The 27,718-nt window shown below is 46.0% G+C and overlaps 1 protein-coding gene across 11 annotated transcripts in view; it reads left to right on the top strand.

Annotated features, from left to right (window-relative positions):
• BLTP1 (bridge-like lipid transfer protein family member 1) overlaps window positions 1-27,718 on the top strand; it is a 2,946,455-nt gene that overhangs the window by 498,830 nt on the left and 2,419,907 nt on the right. For all 11 annotated transcript variants that reach the window (XM_069631149.1, XM_069631145.1, XM_069631146.1 and 8 more), the window contains exons 17-18: window positions 7,350-7,528; window positions 7,650-7,756. In XM_069631149.1, the coding sequence (XP_069487250.1) occupies window positions 7,350-7,528; window positions 7,650-7,756 (286 nt within the window). The remainder of the gene's footprint in view (window positions 1-7,349; window positions 7,529-7,649; window positions 7,757-27,718) is intronic.

Here is a 27,718-nt window from a genome sequence, read left to right as displayed (position 1 = left end):
TCTAGAACTGCAGACCGTGAATACCAGGAGACCTCCGACCCATTTGAAGTGCAATGTCTTAGTGAAGCCAAATCCATCCAGAGCTTTGGGAAGCTCCCGTTGGACCTCCAGAGGCACAATCCCACTCATCTAAGTTCCCTGACCAGAGTGCAGGACTTCGGAAGCTAAGAATATCGACTGGGTGATTAGCGTACTTTGTTGGAGCTGATAAAAAGGTGCCAAAATCGCAGATCGACCAAAGAGACTGAAGATATCCGTGCCAGGGGTCATCTCTCGTGACTGCTGCTGAGACCTCCCATTCAGAGCCCTTCCTTTTGTCACCAGACCGAGGAATCAGGAGACCGGGTCCGTCACTGATGCACAGAGGAGAATCCAGCTAGGTTTACTTCTTCTAACCTAAGGTACAGGGTGACTGGAGTGCGTGAAGAGGTGTTCAGGGAGTCCACCCTACCTCTGACCCAAGCTTGCCAGCAATGTGTCCCTTTACAGAGTCCTTTTGCAGGGTCCCCTTCGTGTTATCTTCAAGTAATTTTATCCTAGAGACTGAAATTATCCTGAGGAACCTTTTGCTATTCTGCTACTTCTAAGTCTTTGGATCCACTCCTACACTGACTTTTTTGAATAAGTTGAGGATTGGCCTTTAAAAGCATTAGATAGCCTGGAAAGTGTCTCTAGAACATTAAGCTCTGCTGCTGTGTGACTACCCAACCATTTCCCTTCCTAAAATACTTTATCGTATGTAGTTTTGCTAACTGAATACAATTACTGTATATCTTTAAAATAACGTGAGTGTGCATTCGTACCGATAATACAGTAGAACTGTCATTAGCTTCAACCTCTGTAACAATTGTAACCGCGAGCAACTACCAATGAAGCATTGGCTTTTGTAAATTATTAAGATTTTCCTGCGTGTGTTGGTTAGTGAATGAAGTATTTATCTACCTTACTTGTGTAAATAATACATGTATATTTTTAATATAACATTTAAAGTGTAAGTGTTTCTTTGGGCTATTGTACTTACTGGGTTCAGTGTACTTACCCACAGCTCACATCTTCCTCCTATGATAAGCCTGGCTGCTCTGCCATTCTATCAAGATCCCTTCAGTAGTACAGACTTATACTAAGAGTTGGGGACCTGTACACCTGGGGATAGTTTTATGAAGTCTTACCCCTAGTGGACTTTAGAAAAACTCCCCTAAGCGGGTACTCGGTCCAAGACCCAGTCAAAGGAGGCATAGCACATCTGGTAGTGAGCGATCTCTCACTGCATAACCATTCATGCCTTTCACCTCCCTGGACTGTAAAACCAGTTGGCGGATGGCCTCAGCAGGCAGATGTCCCAGACCCATGAGTGGGAGCCCGACCACAACAGTGCAGGCCCTCTTCCAACGGTGGATTTATTCACCAAAATTCACAACAAAGTGTGCAAGATATGCCAGCAGGACCCCCCCAGCAGGAGTCACTGAGGGATGCGTTCACCTTCCTGTGGGATGGACTGTGCGCATACGCTTTTCCACCCTTCTGCGTCGGATGGTGCAGATTATCAGGAAGCATCCATGCAAAGTAATCCTCATTGTGCCAAATTGGCCCCTTTAGACGTGGTACTCGGACCTGGTCCAGCTCTCAGGAGACCGACCGGTCGAGCTTCGCATTCACCTGAACATCATCACGGAGGACCAGGGGAAAGGTACTCCATCATGGCCTGCAGTCCGTACGCCTAACGGCGTGGCTCCTCACTTGGCTGAGTTCTTGTCGGCGACCAGGGCCCCTGCCATGAACAAATCATATGACCTGAAATGGAAAAGGTTCTGCAGGTGGTGTGCAGAACCGTGGAACTCCAATCAAGGGGTCATTAAACCGCTCCAGGTTACGCCAGAGCAGATACTTCCATATTTGCTCGCTTTGGCTAAGCAGGGCCTGGCCACACCTCCATCCAAATGCACCTGGCCTCCATATCCAGGTATACCAGAAGAAGCAGTAGCACCTTCCGTAATGGAAAGGTTTAGAACCTTTCCCCCAGTTAGAAGGACCTCGCCAGAATGGAGTCTAAATACGGTACAGGCGTGCCTCATGAAAAAGCTGTTTGAGCCAATGGCCACAGCCTCTCTTAAGTATCTATTGTGGAAAGTGGCATTACTTGTGGCCATTATTTCCACCAGATGCGTCTCTGAGATCCAGGCGGTCGTGGTCAACCAACGGTACCTGCGATTTCAGAGGGATAAGGTGCACCAAATGACTATCCTACGCTTCATCCGCAAGGTGCCCACAGACTTTCACAAGAGCACAGTCATCACCTTGCCAGTTTTCTTCCAAATGTCGACGCCCCGGCCGAGGTGGCCCTACATTCACTAGACGTCAAATGGGCACTGAAATGCTAAATTGACAGAACTTAGGTCTCGGATCACGGATCTACCTTGTTCGTGCTCGGACCATGCAATCTCACTTTCGATATTTTCCTCTTGTTCTAAAAAATCAAAGACTTTCGAATGTGCGATGGGTTTGGCTTAACCGTCAAAGGACCACTTCGATTCACTTCACACAATATTCTTACTTTTGTTTCTGCCACCTCCTGGTTGGACACCTTTACAGAGACCTTTGATTGAGCACCCACATGGCGCTGGACCACTCTGACATTGGTATTGTATCTTTCCTTCTCAAAGTTCAAACATTCATCAGCAATTCGGCTTTACTGCGTCTTTCATCACACGCATTTAACAATGTGTGTTCCTTCTCATTATACAATGTTGCTGCTTGCAGCTTAGACTTCAGCACAGACAGATCTTACATCCGCCTCTCCAACTCCCCTGCTGTGTTGTTCTCTTGTCGCTACTTGGATCTTGGAGCCAAAGACGATACCAGGGTGGCTGCTGCTCCTCCCCAACTCGGTCAGCTACACAGAACGGCCTCTGGTATCTCCGACACACAATGCAGGATTCTTTAGCCTGGTATCCTGGCCTTACATTTTAAGATCTACAAGGTTCTTGAAAGTAATGGTCTGCTGTCGGAAAGGTCAAGGGTATTTCCTTCCTTGCAAAACCTGCATGGTTTGCCGTCTTTCTCCCGTTGTTCAGCTGCCTTCTCGAAACTGCTACTCCTTCGTGTGCTTTGCCTTTTATCCATGTGTGGAAGTTTACTGGAAAACCGGTGCAAGTGATTGTCAGTAATTACCTGACTTCCCCTGACCATAGTAGCGGGACATGTCGGGTACACTGCTTGGGTGTGAGTCAGTTGTCTCCCAGAGCGGGCAGTCTGTGTGGAAGTCTTTGTGACGGGAAAGGGGTAAAGTTCCCACGTATCCTACCTGGTAGGATGGGGTAAAGGTGTTACAGGGGAAGGGATACCACATCTCGCCATCCAGTGTCCCACTCCACGAAGACCCTTCACCGAGGTAATCCTCCCGCACTGGTCCACCCCCAGGTCTGGATCCAAAGGCAATGGCCGTGCCCTGGCCACCTGAGAGAGATCGATCCCTGTGGACTAGCGGGTGAAATACCTTCTGGTTTCTCACACACCTCAAACCCCAAAACACCCATTACTGCTCTTAAGATGGATTTCTAAAATCAGCCCCTGGGGGAGGATTTTAGGAGGCCATGCAATTTTTGGTAAACGGGGATGAAACTGTAAGATTAGCCAAAACAGAATCAATTTAGATTGGAAGAGCAGTCATGGCTTATGAAAATACCATTATTTATTAGGCCTTTCTAAACACACAAAGCATACAAAAATCACAGTTCAGTATCCTACTCAAAAGGTGTGTGTGTATATATATATATATATATATATATTCACCTTTATAGATAATGCCAGTAGTCAGCGGGTAAGTAATATGCGAGCAAAACAGTTGGATTAGAGAGAATAATCACAACCCTGTTCCCTCTGTTTTAGGAAGTCCAGCCTTAAGATGTATGGGGCCTTGGGCCCATAAAGTCACAAGTTCCACCACTGTTATTCCAGCAAAGGTATTTCAGAACTAATACAGTGGGCTGAGGTGGTGATTGATGATTGAAAAGTTTAATAAGATAAGTTACTTCAAATATGGTAAGTGCCCCACTTCATCTTATACAAAAGGAAAGTCTCAGGACAGGATCCTTGACCCAGGTTTGACGACCAAAGGCCAGGGTAGAGGGACTTTAGGGACAAGTGCCCTAAACCCAATGTTACCCTATGGGAGACTGGGGGTGGGATAGAAACAGATATGTTCACTTACCCACTGACTCTGATTCTTCCAGGTGACGCTGCAGGTCTTTTTTGAATTTGTTGGCACTTCAATACCCTGTCCTTGTTTTGGGTGAGTGGAGGTCACTTTTCGTGTAGGGATCTCGTTGCGATCCTCACAAGACTTTTCCGGGCAATTTCTTGAAGAAGACCCCAAATGAAGAAAAGGTGCAGCCCTCGGTGTGCAGACCCTTCAGGACACATCACTGGACTGCAGAAGGATGGTTCCAGTGGCGGTCACCACAAAGAGGCTGCGACAGGCGATCTTCTAGTAGTGAACTCCTAAACAGCCCCGCCTCCCTTTGTTGTGAGCAGACTAAAATTGCGAGGTTAGGCGACTTATGGCTTAAGCTGAAGATCATGCCAGTCCCAAGCAGAAGCCCCTTGTTGCAGCCCCTCCTACCCTGGTTGGGTCTTCTAGAGTAGACCTTGTTTTATTTAATATCTCAGCTTAAGGGACCTAAAGGTTTGATAAACAGTCCATGTTCTATGCATTATAGATAATAGAATGAGCCGTGAGTGCATAACAATGGCAACACATTTTTCAAAGTTATGGCATCAATCTCTTCCCAAGTCCCTTCTCTTCTAAGCGTGATCTGCTCCTGGTTGCATTTCAGCAATGAACCCTGCGAATTGATCCAAACGTGAGGCAAGCAACCAGGCAAATGAGGAGCCAATAGTTTTGACACTGGAGAGTATGGTTGCCCATGGTTTCAGCCAATGAGATTTCTTCTAGCATAATGCCTTTCAGTTAATGAGAAAAAAGGAGCCCAAACATCTGAAATGACTAATGTTAAAAAATAAAAAGCACACACACAAAACATGTAGGGAATTTTATGTTTTTCTTCAGCTTGCCACACAACCAGCATTATTTGTTAAGCCTTCTGCTACTGCCCTGCCAAAGTATTACTAGGCTTTAGTCCGACCGTTTTTGCGTACAGTATCAAAAGGCAATTTCTTTATCCACAAAATCAGAGACTCAGACTATAACTGGTACTTTATTTTCCCAGATAAAAAATTTGCTATTTGCAGCGGATCAGCATTTTAACTGGGTTTTCTTTCGAAAATGTGTACGGATTCCATTTGCGGCACCAAAATAGTATCGCAATGTCATTGTGATGGGGACTGCACCAAAGAATGCCTATACATGGCAAAGGAAGCAGTTTAATTTTTAGAATAATACAAATTGACACTTATTCAGTAAATGGACAAATTGAAATAAATGCAGCTGTGTTAAATAAATGTGTGGGTTTATAGCTTCCTGGGAGGATAAACAAACATTCATATTTTGTCCTGTTTATTCAAGCCACTTCATCGTGTGTGTGGGGCTTTCCAGCACACATAATATAGTTTATAAAACCGTGGTTTATGGATGGAATTGGTCTCGAAATACTAAAGCTCCCAGACAGTAAATCACAATTTTCCATGCACTTCCCCAATACATCACTCATTTTTCCAGGCAATTACTCATCCATCTTTTTTCACCCATCCCCACAAATACGCTAACATTCACACAATCACATCCATTCAAACAATGACATCCATCATCCCAAGTAATCATGACCACCCACTCACACATCCACATAATCAAACTCATCCAATTAACTGCCTGTCCATGCATAAACAAACACACCTATTAAAAAGCCAGGCCTGTTTTTTTTTCCAGTGCTAGTTCTGTAATATTTTCAAATGATTTAAGTGCCAGTGCAAACACTCTTAGCGTCCTTAATGTTGTCCTGTTTTAAGGTGAAGTCAGCCCTATGTATTATGTTAGTTAATTTAACAAATTCATATTTGCTTGCAACGGTTGGTCTTGTTACTAAAATGCAGGTCAGTACATCTTCTACTTGCTTTACTTAGACCAGTCTTCTTGCAATAATCTCAGCATACCTTGTTTAATTCCCTTATCAGGGATTGAAATGAAGATTTGATGAGCACTTGCATAAGGCAGAGTATTGGCATCGCCCAGTAAGCAGGAGAAAGAAGAGCAATTACAAAGCATGCCGTAAATCTAACTTATTCATGAAATGCTATCTATAATTTTTTGTCAATTATCTATAACCTGTTGTGCTTTAACTAACTTCCAGATGTGTCATAATTCTCCTTTACAGATTGCCAAACAGTGGTAATGTAGCATGTAATGTACCAGTTGGCCTCGGGAGTCAAAAGTATCTCTAGGTAGCTGTTGGTATCAAGCTAAGCCGGGTACAGTCGGGAGCGAAAGATCAAGCAGCAGTTTTAATCTGCGGGCCTGTTTGTGTTGATTCACATGTGGTTCTTGTAGTCAACTTGTCACCTTGCTTCTATAGCTTCCTCTTTTATCTGCTGCCTGCAGTGCTCTCCAGCCACTGACCTCTTGTGGCTGGTTGCTCAAGTCATTCGCTCTTCGGTCCAATGTGGACTGCATGATTATTGTTGTCTTTTCCTTTTGTCTTATTTCGTAAAGCTCCTTCTCAACCACCATGTCCTGGTTAGAGGGCTCCTAACAGTTCATGTGGTCTTCCTTCCAGCACCTTCAGTGAAATGTTGGCATCTCTGGCCATTCAAAGTACCCAGAAGGCTAGTTCAGTTATCCCTTCAGATAAGGCTTTTGTTCAAGAAAAGGATATTCTAAAAAGTATGTACTCAAAAGAAATGGCACACTGCATATGGATGTCGTTTAATCTTAATTTGATTTCCTTATATGGTCCCTTACTGCCACCAGAAAGCTACTTTAAGTCCTCAGTTATAAACCACTACAAAACAGTTATGACATAATGGTAAAAGTGCATACTGGATACATCTTGGCCTAACATTAATTTGCTAGGTTGTTGTCCCTCTAGCATTGTTGTCAACTTGTGCTATTGACCTCCCTACCATTTGTTTTTTATGTCGCATACGTTTTGTCCCCCACTTACCTTCGAACTGCATGTGTTAAGGAAACATATTTTTTTGAATTTCTGCCTTTTCAGCATTTTTATTTACACTGTACCAATATTTATCCCTTAGTTCTTGCATCACTTTCTTTTTTATTTTATCTTTTATTTTCGTCGTTTATTTGTAAACTGTGTTAAGTGCTCAAAAAACATGGGAGATGAAACGGCACACTTAAGCTGATGCTCAAAGTCTAAAGCTGTTTTGTGAATTGTTTGCAGGGAGGCGATGTGGATCTTCATTTGTTTATGCCAGACTGCCATCCAAGCAAGTACTCCCTTCTGACCCTGGTAAAAGATTGCCATCCCAATAAAGTGAGTCCAGAATCCTGTGCTTCAGCTGAAAGTCAAAGTGGCCAAAAAACAAGCAAGCCAAAATGGAGAAATATTACTCAAGGAGGGTAGGTTTTCTTTGTCGTCTTTTGCATTTAAGAACCTTGTATTTAAACAGACATTGCATTTGCGAGGCACATTTTGTGTCTGCTAAAATAACATGCATATTTGCTTATTTTCTCTATAAAGGTCTGGTTATGTCGAGTGCTGGACTGTACCGAGTGTGATGCTTATAATTGATTACACTTGGCACCCCATTTATCCACAAAAGGCAGATGAGCAACTGAAGCAGTCACGTGAGTGTCAACAAATTTGTGCTATGCTTTTTCATAGTCTAGTAATAGAAAGATGAATGTATTTTAACAGAAGGCCTGAATAATCCACAAAATCATTAAGGAAGTTTATCGGTTTCATTGACAAAATCACAGAATGTATGGATGTTTCTTGAAGTAATGGTTAAAAATAAGCAGATAAATAGATGCACCGGCTGAAAAATTGGGTTTGTGAAAGTGGGGCTATGGCTGTCCCTCTCTCACTCGCCTCCCTTGGGAATCTCGCCCTAACGCAGGCATCCGTAACCCATAGTGAGTGCTATAGCCTAAGGCTGGTCTAAAATACATATGGTTTCCCTGAGTACAGGCTATCTAACTTACTCAGGGATCTTCTACCTAACTCTACACTATTGATTAGTTCTGATAGTGTGGTATATGTGTGCCATCTGGTTTTTCCAGCCCCCCCATCTCCTTACTAGTCTCCTTACTACTCTCCTTCTTAGCCTAACTCTACCCACCTGCACTTTTTCCTCATTGCGTCATTCTCCTCTACTTCTCCAATGTTTCTCTCTCCTCCTTTTGGCTCCTCCCTTGGATGTTAACTCTCCTCCTTCTCCTCCCAGTCTACTACTACCACTCCTCCGACTACTACCTTCTCCACACTACTGTACTCCCTTCTACAAACTACCACTACTCTCCTCTTCAATGTACTACTACTCTGCCTGCTCTCCACACTGCTACTACTCTCACTACAATTACCGCTCTCAATACTACTATTTACCTTCTACACGCTACCACTACTGCTACTCTTGCTGCTACTGCTGTCTCTCTGCTACCACTACCCTACGTGCTGCTTCTGCTTCCCTCTTCACCAAACTCAGGGATATGGTGCCCTGCTCACCTTTCCACTACACCCACTCGTCTCACCCCCTCCTCACTTCTGTACTACACCCTATTCCTTGCACCTTACTTCTACACCCCTCTCTACTAGTCCCACTCTCTCCAAACACTCACTCCCTCTCACACTAACTACTACACTCGCTACTCTACTGCTATCTCCCTGGACACCAGTGATAGCACTAAATCTCAAATACCTTTTCAAAGCTCTGCCACCAAAGCTAGTTATGACTTTTGCTTTAATACGCTTACTGCCTGTTTAGGAGAATTCCCATTTCTGTGCTAATGCCCTTCAACCTTAGAGACTCCCAGCTCTTTTGCTGGACTTTAGGACTTTTTAATTTTAACCCTGGAGTGAGTGAGACCTTTTTCTCACTCATGTGTTTTGACCTGATTTGGATTGTGTTTTCACTATTTTTGGTCTGACAAACTTCATTGCAGTCTCACAGAGAAATCATTTAGATTTCCCATAAGGTTATTATACCTTTTCTTGTGTGAACTACTGTCCCCAAGAATAGTAAAGTGAAATTGACTTTACTTACCTTTTCTCTTTGTAGGTCCAGCACACACCATCTTATGTGGAGTGCTTGGCCGTTACCTAGTAGCCCCTTATCCTACATTCTCATGTAACATTTTTCATGTTACCCTGACTATTTTAAATGGCTGGTGTGTTCCTTTTATACATTTATACATAGTGCAATATCCTCCAATGATGACAGAAACCTTTTGTAGGTATACACATCTTTATTGTCATATCTTAACTGCTCTCTCCCCATTCCATTCCTTCCCAAGTTCCACTCCCCAAGCATTCCACATTCTATTCAGCCACAACACCTCCCCCTTGCTTATCATAAAAGTTCACTCTCTCCATCAGCCTAGCTGGATCACCTCTACATTTGTTCAATGAGACATAAGGTCTTGCATGTAGTCCTTTGAGGGCGACCACTGCCAAGCAAACAAGGTGGCGAATGTCCAGAGTGATGGGGGACCACCAAGTTCTTCACTCCTCCTTTCCCCAAACAGTTCTTTATTTGAGTCATTCTGTGACATGAGACATGAGACCAGCAGGTTCCTCATTTCTCCCTTCCTCAGACATTCCTTCATCCAATTCATCCTGGAACATTGCATGGAAGAGCGAAGCATCTCCTGTCACTACGCTATCATCTTTCACAACAGTCACTCTGGGCCTTTTGACATCCCTAACTATTAGTGAAACTGGCTCATGGCTGGATCCCATCTTCCTTCGTTGTTTCTGCTTGCTTAGTACAGATTCGCTTTCATTCACTGGCATCTGTTTTCGTTCAATTCCCCTCTTGAAATTTATCCAATCTACATTGGCCTGCAGCCTTCTTCCATCCATGTCCCCCCTGCCCCCCATTTTCAACATGCTTCATGGCTAGATCTTTTCTTTGGTTCTATTGCTTTGACACGTCCCAGCTGGGACTGACACATTTCCACATAGCTACTAGCACTAGGTTGTCTGTTCTCTCTCTCCCAGTATAAACTCACATAAGGAAACCTCACTATGCCACACCTCCTCTTCGGTAGCAATTGTGCACTGGATCTCCATGTTGTCAATGATGAAACCCCCTCTTTGTACACGATCCAGGAGTGATTTATCTGTCCACATCTCATACACATCCACCCAAAAGCTGGACATCTAACTCTGTGTGGGAAATCCAGTCCACATCTATAATGTTTCTTTTCTGGTCGACTGCTACCTTCACCATCCCATGCTCTTTGTCGGGAGAACAGGTTTGAACATCGGGATTGCCTCTGTCTGTTAGACCTGACAGACCTGCTGTAACAGGACAGCATTCAGCTGGAGCACTCTTCTTCATACCAGAGGTACTTTTTATGACTTTGGGTACTTACCTCCTTGTCGTCTTAGCTGTGCTCTTCTCCGTTGGGAATTTCATCAGCTTACTTTTAGAGTTGATTTCAACTCTCCTTTAACAGGCTTAAACAGCTTGTGACCCTCGAAGTGATAAATATATATATATTTTTTTTTACAAACTCTCTAACTTTGTGCAAGACTTTTATCTAAGAAGTGCCTCAGCGCCATTGACTTTGGCTGTCCTGTCTCTGTGTAGATTCTTCTAGGCAATTGACTTTGATATTGTTTGTCCCTCATAGGTGGTAACTTGTTTTAGACTGTTATGGCTGTGAAAGGCTTGTCTAGATTTCATTGGAAGATTTAGTTGAACCTGTTAACCTTTTTCCTTCCTTAAATCTTTCCTTTCTACAACTTCAGAATCTGCAAAGTATAACTAGCGGGATATATAAATGGCATTATTGTTCGTGTGATTGAAGTCACCTCAGGGTGTAGGAATTGTGTAAAAAGCATATCCAAAGATTATCCAGAAACTTCTTCTGATTCTGAAAAGTATTTTTAAATTAAAAGAAGGGGTTGTTCTGGGAGTCCCTCTACCAGCACGAACACGGCCCATTGACCTGTTCCTTGCGTGGATGACCCCCGGGAGAGTCTCAATCAAGTCTTTAGCTCACTGTCCCTTTCACAGAGTAGAAATATCCCTGCATATCAGTCTTTGTCCTGGCCAGGGGCAGTCCAGCACTGAAATGCAAAGGTAATAACTGTGAGTGGTAAAGTAAGTGAGAAAAATAGAACCAGTAGAGACAGGTAAGTACATTAAATGGAACCCTCACAGGTAAACTTAAGACAAGGTCCCTAGTTCTTAATAAGTCCAGCACTGCTAGGTATTGGGGACAAGTGCCCAGAAGTTACAATTTACAGAATATGTGCTTTGCCGGGGGTTTATTATTTGATTTGCAAACATGAATTGCCCAGGCTTAGAGTAAATGTTCCAAAAAAGAATTGAAAGGTAAGCAAGTTCTTACAAGTTTCTCTCCAAATGAACCACTCTAGGGGAAGCCGGTGAGGGCAGAGGGGGTGCACGATCTTTGACCAGACCACCAATGATCTTAGTCAGGCAAGGGAGAGATATAGGGTTAGGACCTAAGCCCATACAACCCTATATGATTAGCTTTGCAAACTCACCCCCTCACTGTGATTTCTTCAGCAACCACTTCAGGGATTACTGAATCCGCTGGACCCCTTACTTGAGTCGCGGAAAGGGAGGTCCTGAGACTGCGGGTGCAGAGGTCACTTTTGGCATCAGTATTGGGTTTGGCTAGTCCATGGTTTCAGGCTCCAGTGATACTTTTCTGAAGACTGGACATATGGTCTCCCTTGGCATGGTAGGATGAAGACCTCCAGGGAACAGGTGATCTCATTAGAATTTTATTTAATTTATTTATTGCATTTGTTTTACGCCCAAACCCGTGGGTATCGCGTCTTAGTTCTACAAGTATACTTAGTCTTAGTTTTAACATGTATATATATTTACAGTGGTGTAGTCTAGTTACATAGGCAGATATACTTGGTTACATGGTAGAATAGCGTACAGTGGTGTATTCTTGTTACTTTAAATAATATGATTTTTACTTGGTAGACTAGCCTCATAGTGGTGCTGAATCGAGTTTCAGACAGACCTACAATCTAAATAGATACATGGAAAATACTTTACAATTTTACTTTCCATAGAATTGCATACAGTGCTTGTTTACGAAAAGGACATTCCCCTCCCTGATCCCCTTCCCCCTCTAACCCTCTTTCTTCTACCCTTCTCATTGTTCTTTATCTTCCCCTTTTATTCTAAATCTCCCTTCTTCCTACTATTCACTTTACTCACTACTCTCTCTCCCCCTTCTTTCTCCACCCCCCCCTCCTCTCCTCTTTTTTCTCATATGTAAATTGTTCTACATGCTGATTTTCTGGTTTTTCATGTTTACCGTTATAGCTTCTACTGTTCAATGTATATTTTGTTGTTCATTGTAAAGCGCCTTGGATTAAGGCTCTATATAAAACAATAAATACAAATACAAAACTTGATAGTGTGGGCATGGGTGTGTCTGTGGGAGGGGTGAATAGCGGAGGATCAGAGCTGGGCAGATGCCAGCTGTTATGTAGTGTATCTGTCGTGAGGTTAGTATTTATGAAAGAGCCAGGTTTTGAGGAGTTTCTTGAATTTATTGAGGGAAGGGTCATTGCTGATATTGGCTGGAAGTGAATTCCAAATTCTAGGGGCTGCTACGGGGAAGCTGGAGCTGCCTGTTCTTACATTCTTGCAGCGGGGGATGAGCAGGTGCGTATGTGCGTTGGATCTAAGTGTTCTGGTTGTGATTTTTTTCGGGTTAGGCTTTGGTTGAGATGGCTAGGGGCATTGCCCGAGACTCATTTATGTGTGTGTGGGTAAGAGTTTTGTGGAGTATCCTGGCTTGTATAGGTAGCCAGTGTGCCTCTCTCCTGTGTTGTGATATGTGGTCTCTTTGTTTTATGCCTAGTGCTGCTCTTAGCGCTTTATTCTGGAGTAGTTGCATTATTCATTTATTTTTAAGTCCCTAGTAAGAGTATCTTACAGTAGTCGATCTTGGCTAATATGAGAGCTCTAGCGAGGGTGATACAGTTTTGTTGTGTGAGAAAAGGTCGACTCAGTGCAATAAGTTTGGCGGTATAGGCTGTGGATGAAGAGTGCACTGATATGTTTGCTCATAGTAAAGCTTGAATCCAGATAGACCCCTAAGGTTTTTACTTGGTTGGAGATGCCGTCAATTACTATATCTGTGTATTGTGGGTGAAGTTTGGCTAGTGGAGGGGAGGGGAGTTTGCAGGGGATCCTACTATGAGGATCTGTTTTTTCTCCATTTGGACAGAGGCTATTAGCCGCCATCCAGTTCTGGATGATGGAATACATTTTGTTCACACAGTTGGTATCCTGTTCAAGGTTGCCTGATATTGGGATAGGTATTTGTGTGTAGTCAGCGAAGTTGGTGTAAATTACTCACATTGCGTCTAGCGCTGCAAAGAGTAATTTGGTAAAAGCGTTATAGAACATTGGGGAGAGACAAGATCCTTGAGGAACTCCTAGTGGGACTGAGATGGGGGCTGCTGCTATGTCGCCTATGGCTACTCTAGCTGTATGGTCTGCGAGGAATGATTTAATCCAGGTGGTGGCTTCCTTGGAGAAGTGAAAGTTATTGGCTAGTGTTAGGCATAGTTTATTGTGATCTACTAGATCAAATGCTGTGGACAGGCCAAATAATAACAGGATGCATAGTTTCCCAGAGTCCCTGACTGCGTCCATCTGTTTTTTTAGGTCCAGCAATGCTGTCTCTGTGCTGTGTCCGGGGCTGAAGAACGGTTGTCTTTCTCCTAGCAGTTGGTTGTTTTCGAAGTGAGATTGGATTTGGGTATAAGCAATTTTATCTATGATTTTAAGGAGGAAGGGGACTGTGGTGATGGGTCTGTAATTGGTAGGGATAGTGGGATATAAGTTGGGATTTTTAAGGAGGTGGTAACCCAGGCTTCTTTGATGTTGGTTGGGATGGTATTGGTGTTAAATGAGGCATTATCGAAGTTGGTGATGGTGAGTGCTAGGGTAGTGGCGCAATCCTTAACTAATTTGGCAAGAAAGTTATCTCTTTTGCAGTTCGAAGGTTTGAGTGAAGCTATGGTTTTTAGTACTTGATCTGCAGTCACTGGAGTAAAATGGAATTCAGGTATGTTAGTTGTGGTATCTGTTGATGGCAAAGAGGATGGCTCTTTGGTAGCTGCTAGTATTTATTTTTTTGCGAATTGATTTTATTTTGAAGAGTGCTTATTTTGGAGGCTAGTGCGTCCTGGATAGTGTTAAACCAAGTTTTACTTGCTTTGACTAGGCTGGGAGGAAGGATGGGTGTTTCTAGTTGTTTGATAATGGCGAACAACTCTTTGCTATTTGAGGTGGCATTAGTAATGCACAAGTTTAGGGAGTTCACTCTATGGGTATATACTTCCAACTTGTAGGATTTGGATACTAGCTGGAGTTCTTTTTCAGATTCACTAGTGTTTTTTTTTTTCTAGCGCTCATTTTTTTCCTTCCAAGTTCGATGAGGTCCGTATTGAACCATGTGTTACTGCGCTTTTGTTTGGGACGTTTAGATCTGAGAGGGGCTATTTCATCAATGGATGAATTGAAACAGGTATGGTAATGCAGTGACATGGCATCAAGGTTGGGATCTGCTGGTGGTTGAGTATTAACTTATTTAGCAGAGGAGTTAAATTGTCAGTGGTGAGTTTCATTGAGTTTCTCATCAGAATGGGTAGTGCTGGGGTGGCGGGTGGAGTGGGGTCCCTCGTTGTGATGATGTTGCCTGATGAGGAGGTGATCAGTCCAGGAAATTTCTATCATGTCTTCTAGGAGGATTATGGTATTCAGTGTTACTATCCAGTCAAGGATTCGTCCTTTTGAGGGGCATTAACAACTTGTTTGAATTGTATTTCTAGGAATGCATTGTGGAAGGCTGTAGCTTTCAGGTCGGATTGGTCATTATACCCTAGATTGATGTCTCCTAGGAGGATGAATTTCGGAGTGGGGAAATGAGTAGGGGTAGTTCTATATCAGGGTTATTGGTGGAGCTGGGGGCTCTGTACACTATTAGAAAGCTGATGGTGGTTTTGGGGTCTGTGGCTAGCTTGAATGCTATGTGTTCGTATCCTGGTAAGGTTTCTGTTTTACATTCTCAGAACTGGAGAGGAGTTTTGGAGATAATGGCAACTCTGCCTCCGGTGGCCTCCTGGCGATCTGTTCTAAATAATGTGTAATCAGGTGGTATGGCTAATGTGAGCAAAGGGCCTGATGCTGAGTGGAGCCAGGTTTCGGTTATTACTTGAAAGTCGAGTTTGTATTCGAGAATAAGGTTGTGTACGTCAATGGCATGTGCGCCTAAGGATCTCACATTGAGTAGGGCACCATTTAATGGTTCCGTTACTAGTGGGGAACAGGTAGTTTGGGTTTTGAGTACTGGTGGGGGAGGTGGGGTGATGCATTGAGTTTTCTGGTGATTGATTTTGAGTTTAGGATGTGGCTGAAGGATGCACTCTGAATGGCGATGGCTGAAGCAAGGTAGTCTCGGAGAGAGCCGGTCAGGGACTTGGCTGTAGGCAATACTGGTCAGCTGCAGCAGTCGTCCTTGGGCCTTCAGCGGACTGCATTTCTTCATAAGGGTCTTGGCTCCAAAGATGATCTGTTGAATGGCTGCAGGAGTCCTCCTTATCAAGGATTTGGTCTCCACCAGGTCTACCAGTGTTCAGGATCCGCACCATTCAAACTGACAGTGGTTGACCTATCATGGACAGCCTCTTGCCAACACATCTGCCCAGTGTTAGGGAATTTTACACACGTTACTGTGTGTGACAGAACTTGGAAAAGCCCACCTTAGGGGCAGGATTGTAACTCCCTAAGTTTAGCTCGAACTACCGAAAGGTTTGGTAGCAATGGCTGAGCAACCAGGATTAGTCTCGGTAGGATAAGGGCTGTAGTGAGGCACACAGCCTAGGGCCTAGGGTGTTTTTCTCCCCTTGCAGGATTCTCAAGTTAGGTGGCCCGGTACCTAATACGCTTTACTGTTTGTTTGCTCTAATTGTGGTAACTTGTGCTTGCCGCTCACTTCCTGTCTGCGTGCTCTCGTTTCGTCTGTCTCCCCCCCCCCCTCCCTCCTACTCCATGGTGCTCTCTGTCTCGCCTATCTTCTCTAACTGCTTCTCCATTGACTATCCTGCTCTCCTCATTAAATCTGGTAGGAAAAAGTTTAAAAAGGACATCCTGGTCTCCAACCCAGGCCTCCCTATCGCTGACACCTACACTAGTGCCTGCTCTAAGGAAACTCTCACTGACATCCTCTTTTTCGTGCCTTCGCCTGACCTATGGACCCTTCATATGATCTCGGTGCTCTCTCCTTTCTCCTCCTCTCCCATTAATGGTGGCACCCGTTGGGATGTCCTCTTGGCCCCCTTCCGCTCCTCTAAGGCCATCATTAATGTCTACTCTAATGGGACCATCTTGGTCCAAGGCCCTCAGGCCAACCTTCTCCTCTTTGATAGACGCTTCCCACACCTCATCAACTTCCTCTCCTCTCCTGCTGTCCCCCCTCCTCTATCCTTGGCTACCTTGCCTCTACCCTCCCTCCCTGCCCCCTCTCGTGCTCCTTCTTCACCTCCTTCTTCAACACCTCCGCAGGGCGTACCTCTGATCTGTACCCCTCCCCGGAAGTTCTTCAGGGAGGGCAACCTTCTCCACATTGCCACTCTAAATTCTCGCTCTGCCATCAAGCACTCCTCTGATATCTGTCACCTTCTTGAGGAACTGGAACTCGACGTCCTCTGTCTCACTGAGACATGGTTCACAGCCAGCTCTGCCACCAGCTTTGACACACTCCTACCTGACGGTTACAAGATCCTCTCCATGCCCAGGCCTAACCGTGCAGGGGGTGGTGTTGCCCTTATCTTCCCTGAGTGGATTCCTGCCACTGTCACTCCTACGCAGACCTACTCCTCTTTTGAATGTCTTGTCTGCCGACTCTCTCTCTCTCTCCTAGCCATTCCCTTACCGTGGCTACTATCTATCGGCCACCTGTTCAAATTTCCTCCTTCCTCTCTGAGTGGGCTGACCTCTCCTCCTTACTCCTGTCCTCAACCACTCAACTCCTCTTTCTTGGCGACTTCAACATCCACCTTGATGCCTCCAGTCCCCCCACTGCTCTCTTTCGTGACCTCTGCGACTCTCTCTCACTCTCTATTCTCCCGTCTGGGCCTACTCACTCTGCTGGGCACACTCTTGATGCTCTGATCTCTTCTGACCTTCCCCTCTCCGTCCCTCTCTCCACTCCTCTCTCCTGGAGTGATCACTTTCTCCTATCCTCCCACCTCACCCTCCCTACCCCACAGGCAAAGCCACCCTCTTCACTGCCACCCACCTTCTCGGTCATCCGACCCATGAAGCGTGTGTCAGTTGAGGCTTTCGCTGCTACCTTCTCGCCCCCCCCCGCCCCTTCGGCCGACTCCCACCCTGACACAGCCCTCTCCATGCTCCACTCTGCTATATCTGTTACTCTTGATATCCTTGCCCCCGTCATGAGAATCCGCCTGAAGCCCAAAGCCAAATGTAACTCCTGGTATGACTCGGATCTCGCCACCCTAAAACTCAAGTGCAGGGTTGCAGAGAGGAAATGGCGTGCTTCATGTTCATCCTCTGACAAACTGGCCTGCCGCCTGCTCCAAAGGCAGTATCGGCTCTCCGTTCTCACCAAGAAGAGAGCCCTTATCCAAGCCCGCATCTCTGCGGCATCTAACAACTCCGCCGAACTCTTTAAAATCTGCAAGGAGCTGGCCAACCCTGTTGCAGTCTCTACCTCTCCTGTCCCCTCCCAGGCCCTCTGCACTGCATTGGCCTCTCACTTCATCTCTAAAACTCAGGACATCCTGTCCTCGCCCTCCTCCTTTCACCTCCCTCCCTCCCTCCCCGGCTCTTCCTCTGGCCCTTCTGCAGTCACCCCTCCTCCCTCTTTCTCTGCCTTTCCACTTTTCTCTGCTGACGAGGTTTCCAGACAAGTCCGATCTATGAAAGTCTCGTCTAAACAGGTTCACCCCTGTTCTTCCAAAACTATCAAGGACCACATCGACTCCCTGGCTCCTGCCCTGGCTGACTTTTGCAACCACTCCTTCGCCTCTGGAGTCTTCCCTTCCCTTCCCCCCTCAAGCACTCCCTTGTGCACCCTCTTCTCAAGAAACCCTCTTCCGACCCCTCCTTCCCGGCTAACTATCGCCCTATCTCCATCACTCCCTTCCTGGGCAAGCTCCTGGAGAAACTGGCCATCTCCCAGCTTAACCTCCATGCCGAATCTGTTGGTAGTCTTCATGACCATCAATCTGGTTTCAGAGCTGCCAGAAGCACGGAAACTGCTCTCCTGAACATCCGTGAAGACCTGCTCTTGAACCTCGATTCCAACACTCCGTGTGTTCTCATTCTGCTCGATCTCTCCTCTGCCTTTGACACTGTCAACCATGCCATCCTGCTCAACCGTCTCCGTGAAAACCTGGGTATCACTGGTCAGGCTCTGGCGTGGCTGACCTCTTTCCTTTCAAATCGACCCTCCCAGGTCCAACTAGGGTCCTTCCTCTCCGACATCTTTTTCTCCACCTGTGGTGTCCCCCACGGATCTAATCTCTCTCCCTGGCTGTTCAACCAGTATCTGGCACTCCTTGCCCACCGCATCGCCGCTCTCTGCCCTAATTTCCAGTGCTATGCGGACGATACCCAGCTCATTTTCAGGCTACCCTCAGCCTCCCCCTCTCCTTCCCTCATCTCTCACTGTCTGTCTGCTATCCAGGAATGGTGTGCCGCCAATGACCTCTGCCTTAATGCCAGTAAGACTGAGATTCTACTCATCGGTACACCCACTCCCTCCTTCCCTGCAGCTCTCTGGCCTGCCTCCCCTGGCCCCCTCCCTGCTCCTACCTGCAATGCAAAAAACCTTGGGGTCGTCTTCGACTCCACACTCTCCTTCTCTCCTCATATTTCTGACGTCGCTAAGAAGTCACACTACCAGCTGCACCTCCTCAGAGGTATTCTTCCCTTCCTCTCCTTCCCCCAGAAGCTCACTGTCTCCCGAGCCCTGGTTCTCTCGAAGCTGGATTACTGTAACAGCCTCTATCTTAATCTGCCTGCCTCCACTCTCCGCCCTCTGCAACTCATCCAGAACAGAACTGCGAGACTTGTCCTTGGCCTCAAGCCCAGGGACCGCATCTCTCCAGGACTGAAATCGCTACACTGGCTCCCAGTGGCTGCGAGGATAAAGTTCAAAACCCTCTGCATTGTCCACAAGGCCTTCTGGGGCCTTGGTCCTAAATACCTTCAACTCTCTCTTCCCAAATATCTTCCTTCCCGAGCCCTTCGCTCATCCGCCTCCAACTCCCTCAGGGTCAGCCGCTTCTCGAAGCAACGAGCTGGGGGTAGATCTCTCTCCGCGGCAGGGGCCTCCCTCTGGAACAGCCTTCCTGCCTCCCTGAAACTTGAGGAGAACCATCTCCGGTTCCGGAAGCACCTCAAAACCTTCCTCTTTGCTTCTGCTTTCTCTCTCCCTCTCCCCTGCTGAACAGCTAATATTCTTCACTTAACGGCCTCGGTCCTGGGCCCAGCCACTCTCCACTTGCACTGATGCCCTGGAACCCCTCTGCACTGTGGGACTGTCTCTGTATCCCTACAGCCCCCCGACTTTTCCAGCACTTGTTCTGCACTTACCTTGCACTTGCCACCAGCTGGCCCTATTTATTTATTACTTTACGCCACTTACCTTGTACTGCACTCCCCCCCCCCTTCCCCTTGCACTTTTCCCCCTCCCCCACCCCTGCACTTGCGCGATCTGAATGACACCTGGCCTAGTAGGATCGTTGTCTGTCTCCCCTTGTTCCTCCCCTCCCTGCCTCGTCGCGCCTTGAAACACCTGTGTATAGGCGCGTTACAAATGCCATATCATATCATATCATATCATATATCATATCATATCACAGTACTTGGAGCATACAATTGGGTCTAGGAAACGGTGACACACTAGCAGTTATATAATAATTGGTATTGATTTTGTATACACTAAGGCTTTAGAAAATAAGTCATGCAAGTACGATCCACACAGTAAAATCACAGTAGAATAAAAGGTAGCACACTTTAAATCACAAATGTTAAGCAACACAAACGTTAGTGAAAACTACTAATACTAAGGAAACTTTACATTAACTGTTGCAACTTTAGTTAACTCTTTGTTAACCACTCTTCAAAAGTCCAACCCTAAACTAAAGGAGTCACAAAAAGTCACAAAAGGTCAAGGGGGCACTGGTAAGGCTGAGGAGGAAAGAAGTAGGTAAGCAGGTAGGTAAGCAGCAAACAGAATCAAGTGTATAAGAATGTCTTCAGACTTGCAGGACGTTTTGGCAATTTAGAGCCCAGTTGGTTGTTCACCCCAATGGGACTCAGGGTGCCCTGGAGGGGGGTGCAAGTAACAGCTTAACTTCAGCCCTTCAAGAACACATGAGCAACCCAAGACCCAAGGTAAGTACCTAGGCGTGGAACAGTACCTTATTAGTGAAGAACTTGGTGCAGCAGGTTGGTCCCCAAGGTGAGGCAATAGTTGTCTGTGATTCGGGTTTCTTGGCCTGGATGGCTGAAGGAAGGTACTTTGGAGGGAACGGACGGGTGCACTCGAGCAGTGGGACGACCAGCAGTGGATCTTTGCAGCACTGGTGTGTTGGAGCCCTTCACAGGCTTTGGTTGAGCGACGCTTGTCGTCCGGGAGACTTCTTCAGTTCTCAGTCCTCGACTCAGCTGAGGAGTCTTTAAAGAGTGGAAAAGTGTCGCTGCAGGCCCAGAAGGATGCCCACAAGGTTTCAGCGAGATCCACGCTTCACACAATGTTGCACCACAAAATGGCACAGGTCCCAGGGTATTGGGAGTTTGCAGCCCAGGAGGGTCACATCTCTTCATGGGATGGCACAAAATACAGGTGGTCTTAAGACTGGTTAGGCCCACCAGTCCAGGGGAGGTAGACGTCTTCAAGAGATCTTCCCTGTTGCTTGGAATTCAGGGTCGGGTCTTCAGCGGTCACTCAACGGATTTGCCGGTCTGTGGGACATCCTTCTTGGAATTCCTCTACAGATCTTCGGTCCAGCGGTTGACTCTGAGGTTCAAGTCCAGGACCCTTGCTTTTTATGCAAGAAAAGTGGCTGAGCGCACCAATAACTATTCAAGCCTCTCATGCAAACCTGGGGGTCGGCTGTCAACCTGTGGGGTTGGGTGCAGCCAGCCTCCCAGTTGAAACTGGCTCCAGGCAGGCACACTGCAGGACAAAGACCAGGGGAGTTTTTTTTCGGTTACCTCCCCCACTTCCTGTTCTTTCAGGCACTTGGAGTACCTCGGCAGACTTTCCAAGGGAAGCCTGCCAAAGACAAAAGACCCATCAAGACTTCTCCCACCCGGAAGGTAAAAGAAGGCTCAAGTAAGAACAAGCCATTAAGAACAGGGCTTAAAAAAGTACAGCCACCATTTTAGGCAAATGCAAATTGTGTCCTTAGTGCAGCTGAGCAGACAGCCTGCAGTAGAAGTCCACAAAAAGTTGTGCAAAAAGGCACACGCCCACCAGTCTGTCAGATGAACTTGTAACAGTAGCAAAAAGTTCTGAAATAGTGAGAAAAGGGAGACAATGTTCCCCTCAGCAATCCACATAAGGTGGGGTGTGCTGATCTCACAAAATAAAATACAGGACGGACAAAAAGGTGTCCCCCTACCCTGGTAAGTGTAGTTAACCCAGGTAAAATAAAAAGGAGAGCTCAAGGAGCTTCCAGCAACACTGCACAGAAAGTGCTGTGTGCTGCAGTAATAAAACATAGATGCCAGAAAACACAGAGGAAAGCAGAACTCCATTAAAAAGTTCCCAAATGGTAAAAAGGGTTCCCAACGTTATAGAAAAGGTACCCCCTCACTCAGGAGGAATGGTCCAAAAATCCAATAGTCCAGGAAAAATGCTGGGGGACTCAAAAAGTGGGTAGAATTACACTCAAAAAGGAAATTCAGCCTAACACCCAGCAACAGACTCACTCTGACTCTGATACGGACTGGGTCCAGAGATACTCAGCCGCCAGAGACACAGACCACCACTTTGCCCGGGGAAAGCAGGTGCTTGCCCCAGGAAAGGGATTTCCATATATGGCAATTCCGGAACTGAGAGTGTAGGAAGAAGGTCGAAATAAAAAATGGCCAAAGGACATAAGAAAATCTTGTGGCATGCCAATTTTAGAGTACATGGTACTCTTTATGGCATTATGTGTTAAAATGCAGAAGTACACGCAGAAAAAGTTCAAAACACTTTTGAAAAATATTGTCTGCCACCAGCCCATCCTGGACACATTGTAATTGTAACCACAAAGTTACAAAAGAAAAAGAAGCATACAAACTGTCCTTACCGCACTGCACTTTAAGGTGATGTGTGCTGCTTTAATTATACAAGAATTCTACTAAGAGGGACAGGGTCTTGTTATACTGATAGTCTTAGCAACTGGTCCGCTTTCCCATAAAAGTGAGCACAAAGCAACATGGTAAAGCTGAGAACTCCAAAAAGTCAGGTCAGGAAGTAGATAATAGCAAAAAGATAAGGTGTCCCATAGAGGTCTGTGGGAGGAAAGCAGCTAAGAGATAAACCTTCCTAACATATGGTGTGCACCCAACCCCCAGACCCGCCCACCCCTCGTACCCCCTGCCTGACAGCAGCCTGCATGCAACTTTGTAGACCTCATAAAGTGTGGCAGACACTTCTGGTAAAAGCCCACGTAAATAACTTTAGGATGTCATGGTTTAACATATACTTTCATAACCAGCCCTGAGTGTCTTCAAAATGTTGAAGACTTGAATTCTCTGCTCCCAACCCTTAAATTCTAAGACAAAAGGTTGTAAAAAATGTGAGGCTTGCATATTCTATCCCTAAGACAAAACGTAACATCAAGACCAAGTCAGTCAAATCTCTTGTTAGTCAAGTCTTTAGTTGGAGCAGAAAAAACATTCTAACAGAGAAATCCTGGAAAAATGTGTTGTATTGATATATTTCCTCACAAACTAAATAGAATGCATTATGTCCAATAAAACTCCCCAAGCAAGCCTCAAAAAGCCACTTCACACTTAAATTGAAGTTTGGCCCAACTTCTTTCCTATCTTGTCGGAAACAATTGTCCGAAATGATCCAATTCCTGAGGCCAGCCTCCATCTTTGCTAACCATTTCCCAGCTTCTGCGCTGACATAATCTTTTGGCATCCTTAACAACACTTTGCTACATCATGAATCAATTACATGATGTTGTAGTGCTCTGATTAAAAGGGCCAATGATTCTGGTCATCGAACAAATTGCATATCAACGCAAAAGTCTTAAGTCATGTTTAACCCTTTTCTGTCAGAGTTAAGTATTGCTCAATTTCTGACCTCTCCCTACTAGTAACAACTCATAAATAATGGGTGGCTATTGAACTTTCTGTTGAGATTCAGCTCTAGGCACAGCATCAGCATCAGCACCACCACCCCTTATTGAGTGATGGGGCACATCTCTCCCTCGTCCTTCTAGATCTTACATCTGCCTTAGTTAAAATTGACTGTAGATAATTATTCTGAACTCTCGAGATATGCAACGGTAGGGTGATTGAATGGATTTCCTCCTTCTCTACCTGTGGGCAGTAACTAGTGCAACATCTGACCCTACTAAAATGTCATACAGCGTTCCTCATCAATCCATCGTTTCGCATGCCATTTAACTTTTATAAGCGATCTCTCATAATCTTGATGGATTGCTAATCACCAGTAGGAGGATGACACTTGGCTATATCTAAAGACCACATCAGTAAAAATATCTAACTGCTGATATATTGCCTGGCATACATTCAGTACTCAAGGGCAGACAATATCCTATAGTTCTGACACCTTCCAGTGCCTTTTAATCTCCTTGGTTTACTGAACTTTCTTTTAAAGGCATCCGTCTGCATACCACTTCAGGACTGCAGTATATGTCCTAACCGTCTCCTGGATTAAGTCCATTAATGCGTTATTCTCAGGAGTTCACATAACTCTCTTGCTCTGCTCAAAACTTCGTTCCACTAAGCCACCCATCTCCTGCTCCACATACCTCCACCTCATCGCTGATAGCCTTCAATGCTGAATTCTCTAGATACAACTTTATAATAATACTTACACTTTAAACTTTGCCTTTTCTTATAGTTTAATGGATTCAGAGACTATTTATTAAATAATACAGGCTAGGAAATTGTATCAATGGATTGAATCTTCTGACATATTGCTCATCTGGCTTTTTCATCTGGATAGATATCCTTCAGCACCAGCTATTCTAGGAAAATTCAAGTGGGGGGATAGTGCTGCTCGACAAACACCTTTCGTGACTCCTGGGCCCCTCGTTTCTGGACATGACGTTGGTATTTCTATTTCAATGGATTGCCTTTTTCCTGCAGATTCCTCACCTGATAGATATCCTCATCCAGCTCTGCTGCTCGTAAAATTCTTTGACAGGGGGCATAGTGTACCTCGACTCGGCGTCGATCCGGGTTGCTCGGTGCTCGATCGCCTGCGCCAGACCTGACATCGGGCGTCGTGTATATATACACAATGTCTCTATGCCCCATACCTTAGTTTCTTTTTTCCATGCACTCAACACGCTGCTCTAGGAACACAGTGAATCGAGTATTCATTTCTTTTTGACATCTTTTCAGCAGAATTGTATTTTTTGTTTGACCACTAGATGTCCGTGCCTCTGGTTTCAAACGGTGTCCCGACTGTCGCTCCAAAATGTCTGTTGCCGACCGACATGAGATATATCTTTGGTGCCTCGGCATGGATCACGACACAGAGTGGTGTGCGTCGTGCACTAAAATGAAGCCGAAATTGGAGCGAGACCTGGCTGCTAAACTCGCATTGGCCGACAGCCTTTAAAATCTCCAGCGCGGTCGACAGTCTGGTCCTCTGAGGCCGAGACCATGGGGCCTACCCCTAAAAAAGAGAAACCTCTGCGGACGAAGAAGCGGTCCATTCTAGGAGCCACTCTTCCTCGTTGTAGCACAAGGAAAAAAAGAGATTCCGACTCTTTGATGAAAGCGGTAAGCCGTTGGCTGAGCTGACCATTCGGCAAGAGTGGGAGGATTTCAAAGTCCAGATGCTGGATATGTTCCAGAAACATGCTGCTGCAGCTGCGGTTGCCCCCCTGTCCCTCTCCAAGCAGAGGCCTCAGAGGCAGCAGCAGCGCTCGATACATCCGACCCCATGCAAGCCCCATTACCAACGCCATCACGTTAAGGAATCCTTTGGGCTCGACACCGAAAAAGGCAGCAAAACCTTTGTCGAGGCCTTCCCACGTACTGCAAGGTTCAAACGTCCCCAATGCCATTTCGGTGCCAAAGCCCCGATCAACGCCGACAGTCACCTTAATGGTGCCGAAGGACAAGCCCTCGGCATCGGCGATGGCTCTTTTTCCCCGCTCTCCGGGACCAACTTTTTTGGTACCATGACGTCCATCTTTGAGGCTGATGATAGAGATGATCAGGGAAGAATCGATCCTGTGTTGTGGGGACGGGAGGCGTTGACTATTTCGATGACCAAGCAGACCTTTTGCCGTTGGCGCAAGGGCTACGCAATGTCAGCAGGCTGCACACATCCCCTGACTTGAACTTCAGCAAGCCCAACCTTACACCCATGCCAAATTTCGGGCACTGGTAGCTCAGGTAGTTGACACCTTAGCACTACAGGCTGCGGCAGTGCCAGTCCAAGGTTATGAATTAACTGACATCCTGGACGAGGGCCCAGTTACCGAAAGGAATATACCTCTAAACCTGGCGATTGCCGATCCAGTAGCCTATCTGTGGCAGCACCCCTGCTCTGCCCCCCAGTCAGATCCACCATGACCAGGAAGTACAGGCCGGCAAGAGGAGACCCGCAATTCTTGTCTTCTCACCCTTTCCCGTAAACTCTTGTCATGCAGGTTGCCACAGCTTCCACCTGACCAGCATCTTCAATATTGAATCTGCCTTCTGACAGGGAAGGTAAGAGGATTGACGCGATGGCTAAGACGTTTTTTACCCTTGGAATCATGTCCCTTAAAGCTACTAACGTGGCCAGTGGTTTCGCTAAATACTCATTCGGCTCCAGGCTGTTCGTCTAATGTCCAAGACAGACTGCTGGGCATGCCCTTTGCGGGTGAATTCCTTTTCGGCCAAAAGGTGACAACTCCCGAAAAAAATAGCAGCAAAATCACTGTACTTAGCTGCTCAGCCTCTAGGGAAGGGGCTACAGGTGTTCTGTGCCTTATGGCAGGAAAGCCCTGGTTATTGTCTTTCCTTCTTAAGAAACCACCAGGCAGACGCTCACCACCTCCAAGCCAATGGGGACAGGAGCTCCAGGAAGAACTGAGAGCCCTGTTGTTGAAGGATGCCATGGAAGAGGTACCTCCCGAGCTGAGACAATCAGGCTGGCGTTCCCAGTATTTCCTGGTGCCCAAGAAAGGAGGAGGTCTCCGTTCCATTTTGGATCTCAGGGCCTTGAACGAGTTCCTGAAAAAAGACAAATTCAGGATGGTGACGTTGATAGAAATTCTCCACGCTCACGAACTGCATGACTGGCTGGTGTCGATAGACCGACAGGATGCTTATTTCCATGTGCCAATTCATTGAAAGCACTGGAAGTTCCTGAGGTTCCTCATAGGAGACAAGCACTACCAATTCAAGGTTCTCCTCTTTGGGTTGACCTCCGCTTCAAGGGTCTTCACCAAGCTCATAGCAGTAGTCGCGGCTCACCTCAGGAGATCTGCAGTCTACGTATTGCCATAACTGGGTGACTGGCTGATCCGGGGGAAGAGTAGGTTTTGTCTAATTTGGAAGAAACATGCTCACTACTCAACAGGCTGGGATTCTCTTTGAAGTTCCATGTGACGCCATTCCAGACGCTCCAGTTCATCGGGACAGTCCAAGACACATGCGTAGAGAGTCAACAGCATTATGCAGATGGTGTACCAGTTCCGAAACCGCACAGCCCAACCTGCAGCTTCCTTCCACTGCCCTTTTTTTTCTTTTTTCCAACATTGTTTTTATTGTTTTGGTAAAACAAGTCATACAGATTCTTTGAGAGTTACATACTTTGCAAACTTGTTAAAACATTTAATGGAAGATAATGCCTCTTTCTATGGCTAAAACTTAGTGAGACATGCGTTCACTTCAAAAATAAAACTTTTAAATCATAACTGAAGAGGGGGGAAGGAGGATGGGGGACAAGGAGCTGTGCACACATCAGAGGTAGAAGACTGTCTGTTTTCAACAAGGGAATATTTCAAGGGTTCAGGGCGTCTCTTTGACTGGTTTTAGGATGTAGACCTCGACACAGGCCCTTTGAGGTTGGGGAGCTTGACCTGCTGGTTCCTAACGGCGCAGGAGTAAAAAGAAGCCCCGTCACTTTTCCGACTTGGTTCCTGCTTCGTTCTTTTCAGTTTTGAGTTTCCAACCAGCGTAGGGATGGGGGCTGCCTCGCCACTCCGGGGAATTGTTGCACATAGTCAAAAAAGGGGGCCCATATGCGATCGAATTTGGGTTTATTGCCTAGTCTGATGGCTGTAACTTTTTAGGCTGCAGAGGTCCGCCAGACAAACTGTTAGGGGGAATTGTCCGTCTC

This window comes from Ambystoma mexicanum, chromosome 6q, assembly GCF_040938575.1.
Source record: "Ambystoma mexicanum isolate Mex_15411 chromosome 6q, UKY_AmexF1_1, whole genome shotgun sequence".
Lineage (NCBI taxonomy): Eukaryota > Metazoa > Chordata > Amphibia > Caudata > Ambystomatidae > Ambystoma > Ambystoma mexicanum.
The sequence above is the reverse complement of the archived record's forward strand: the minus strand, read 5'-3'. Positions and strand labels throughout refer to the sequence as shown.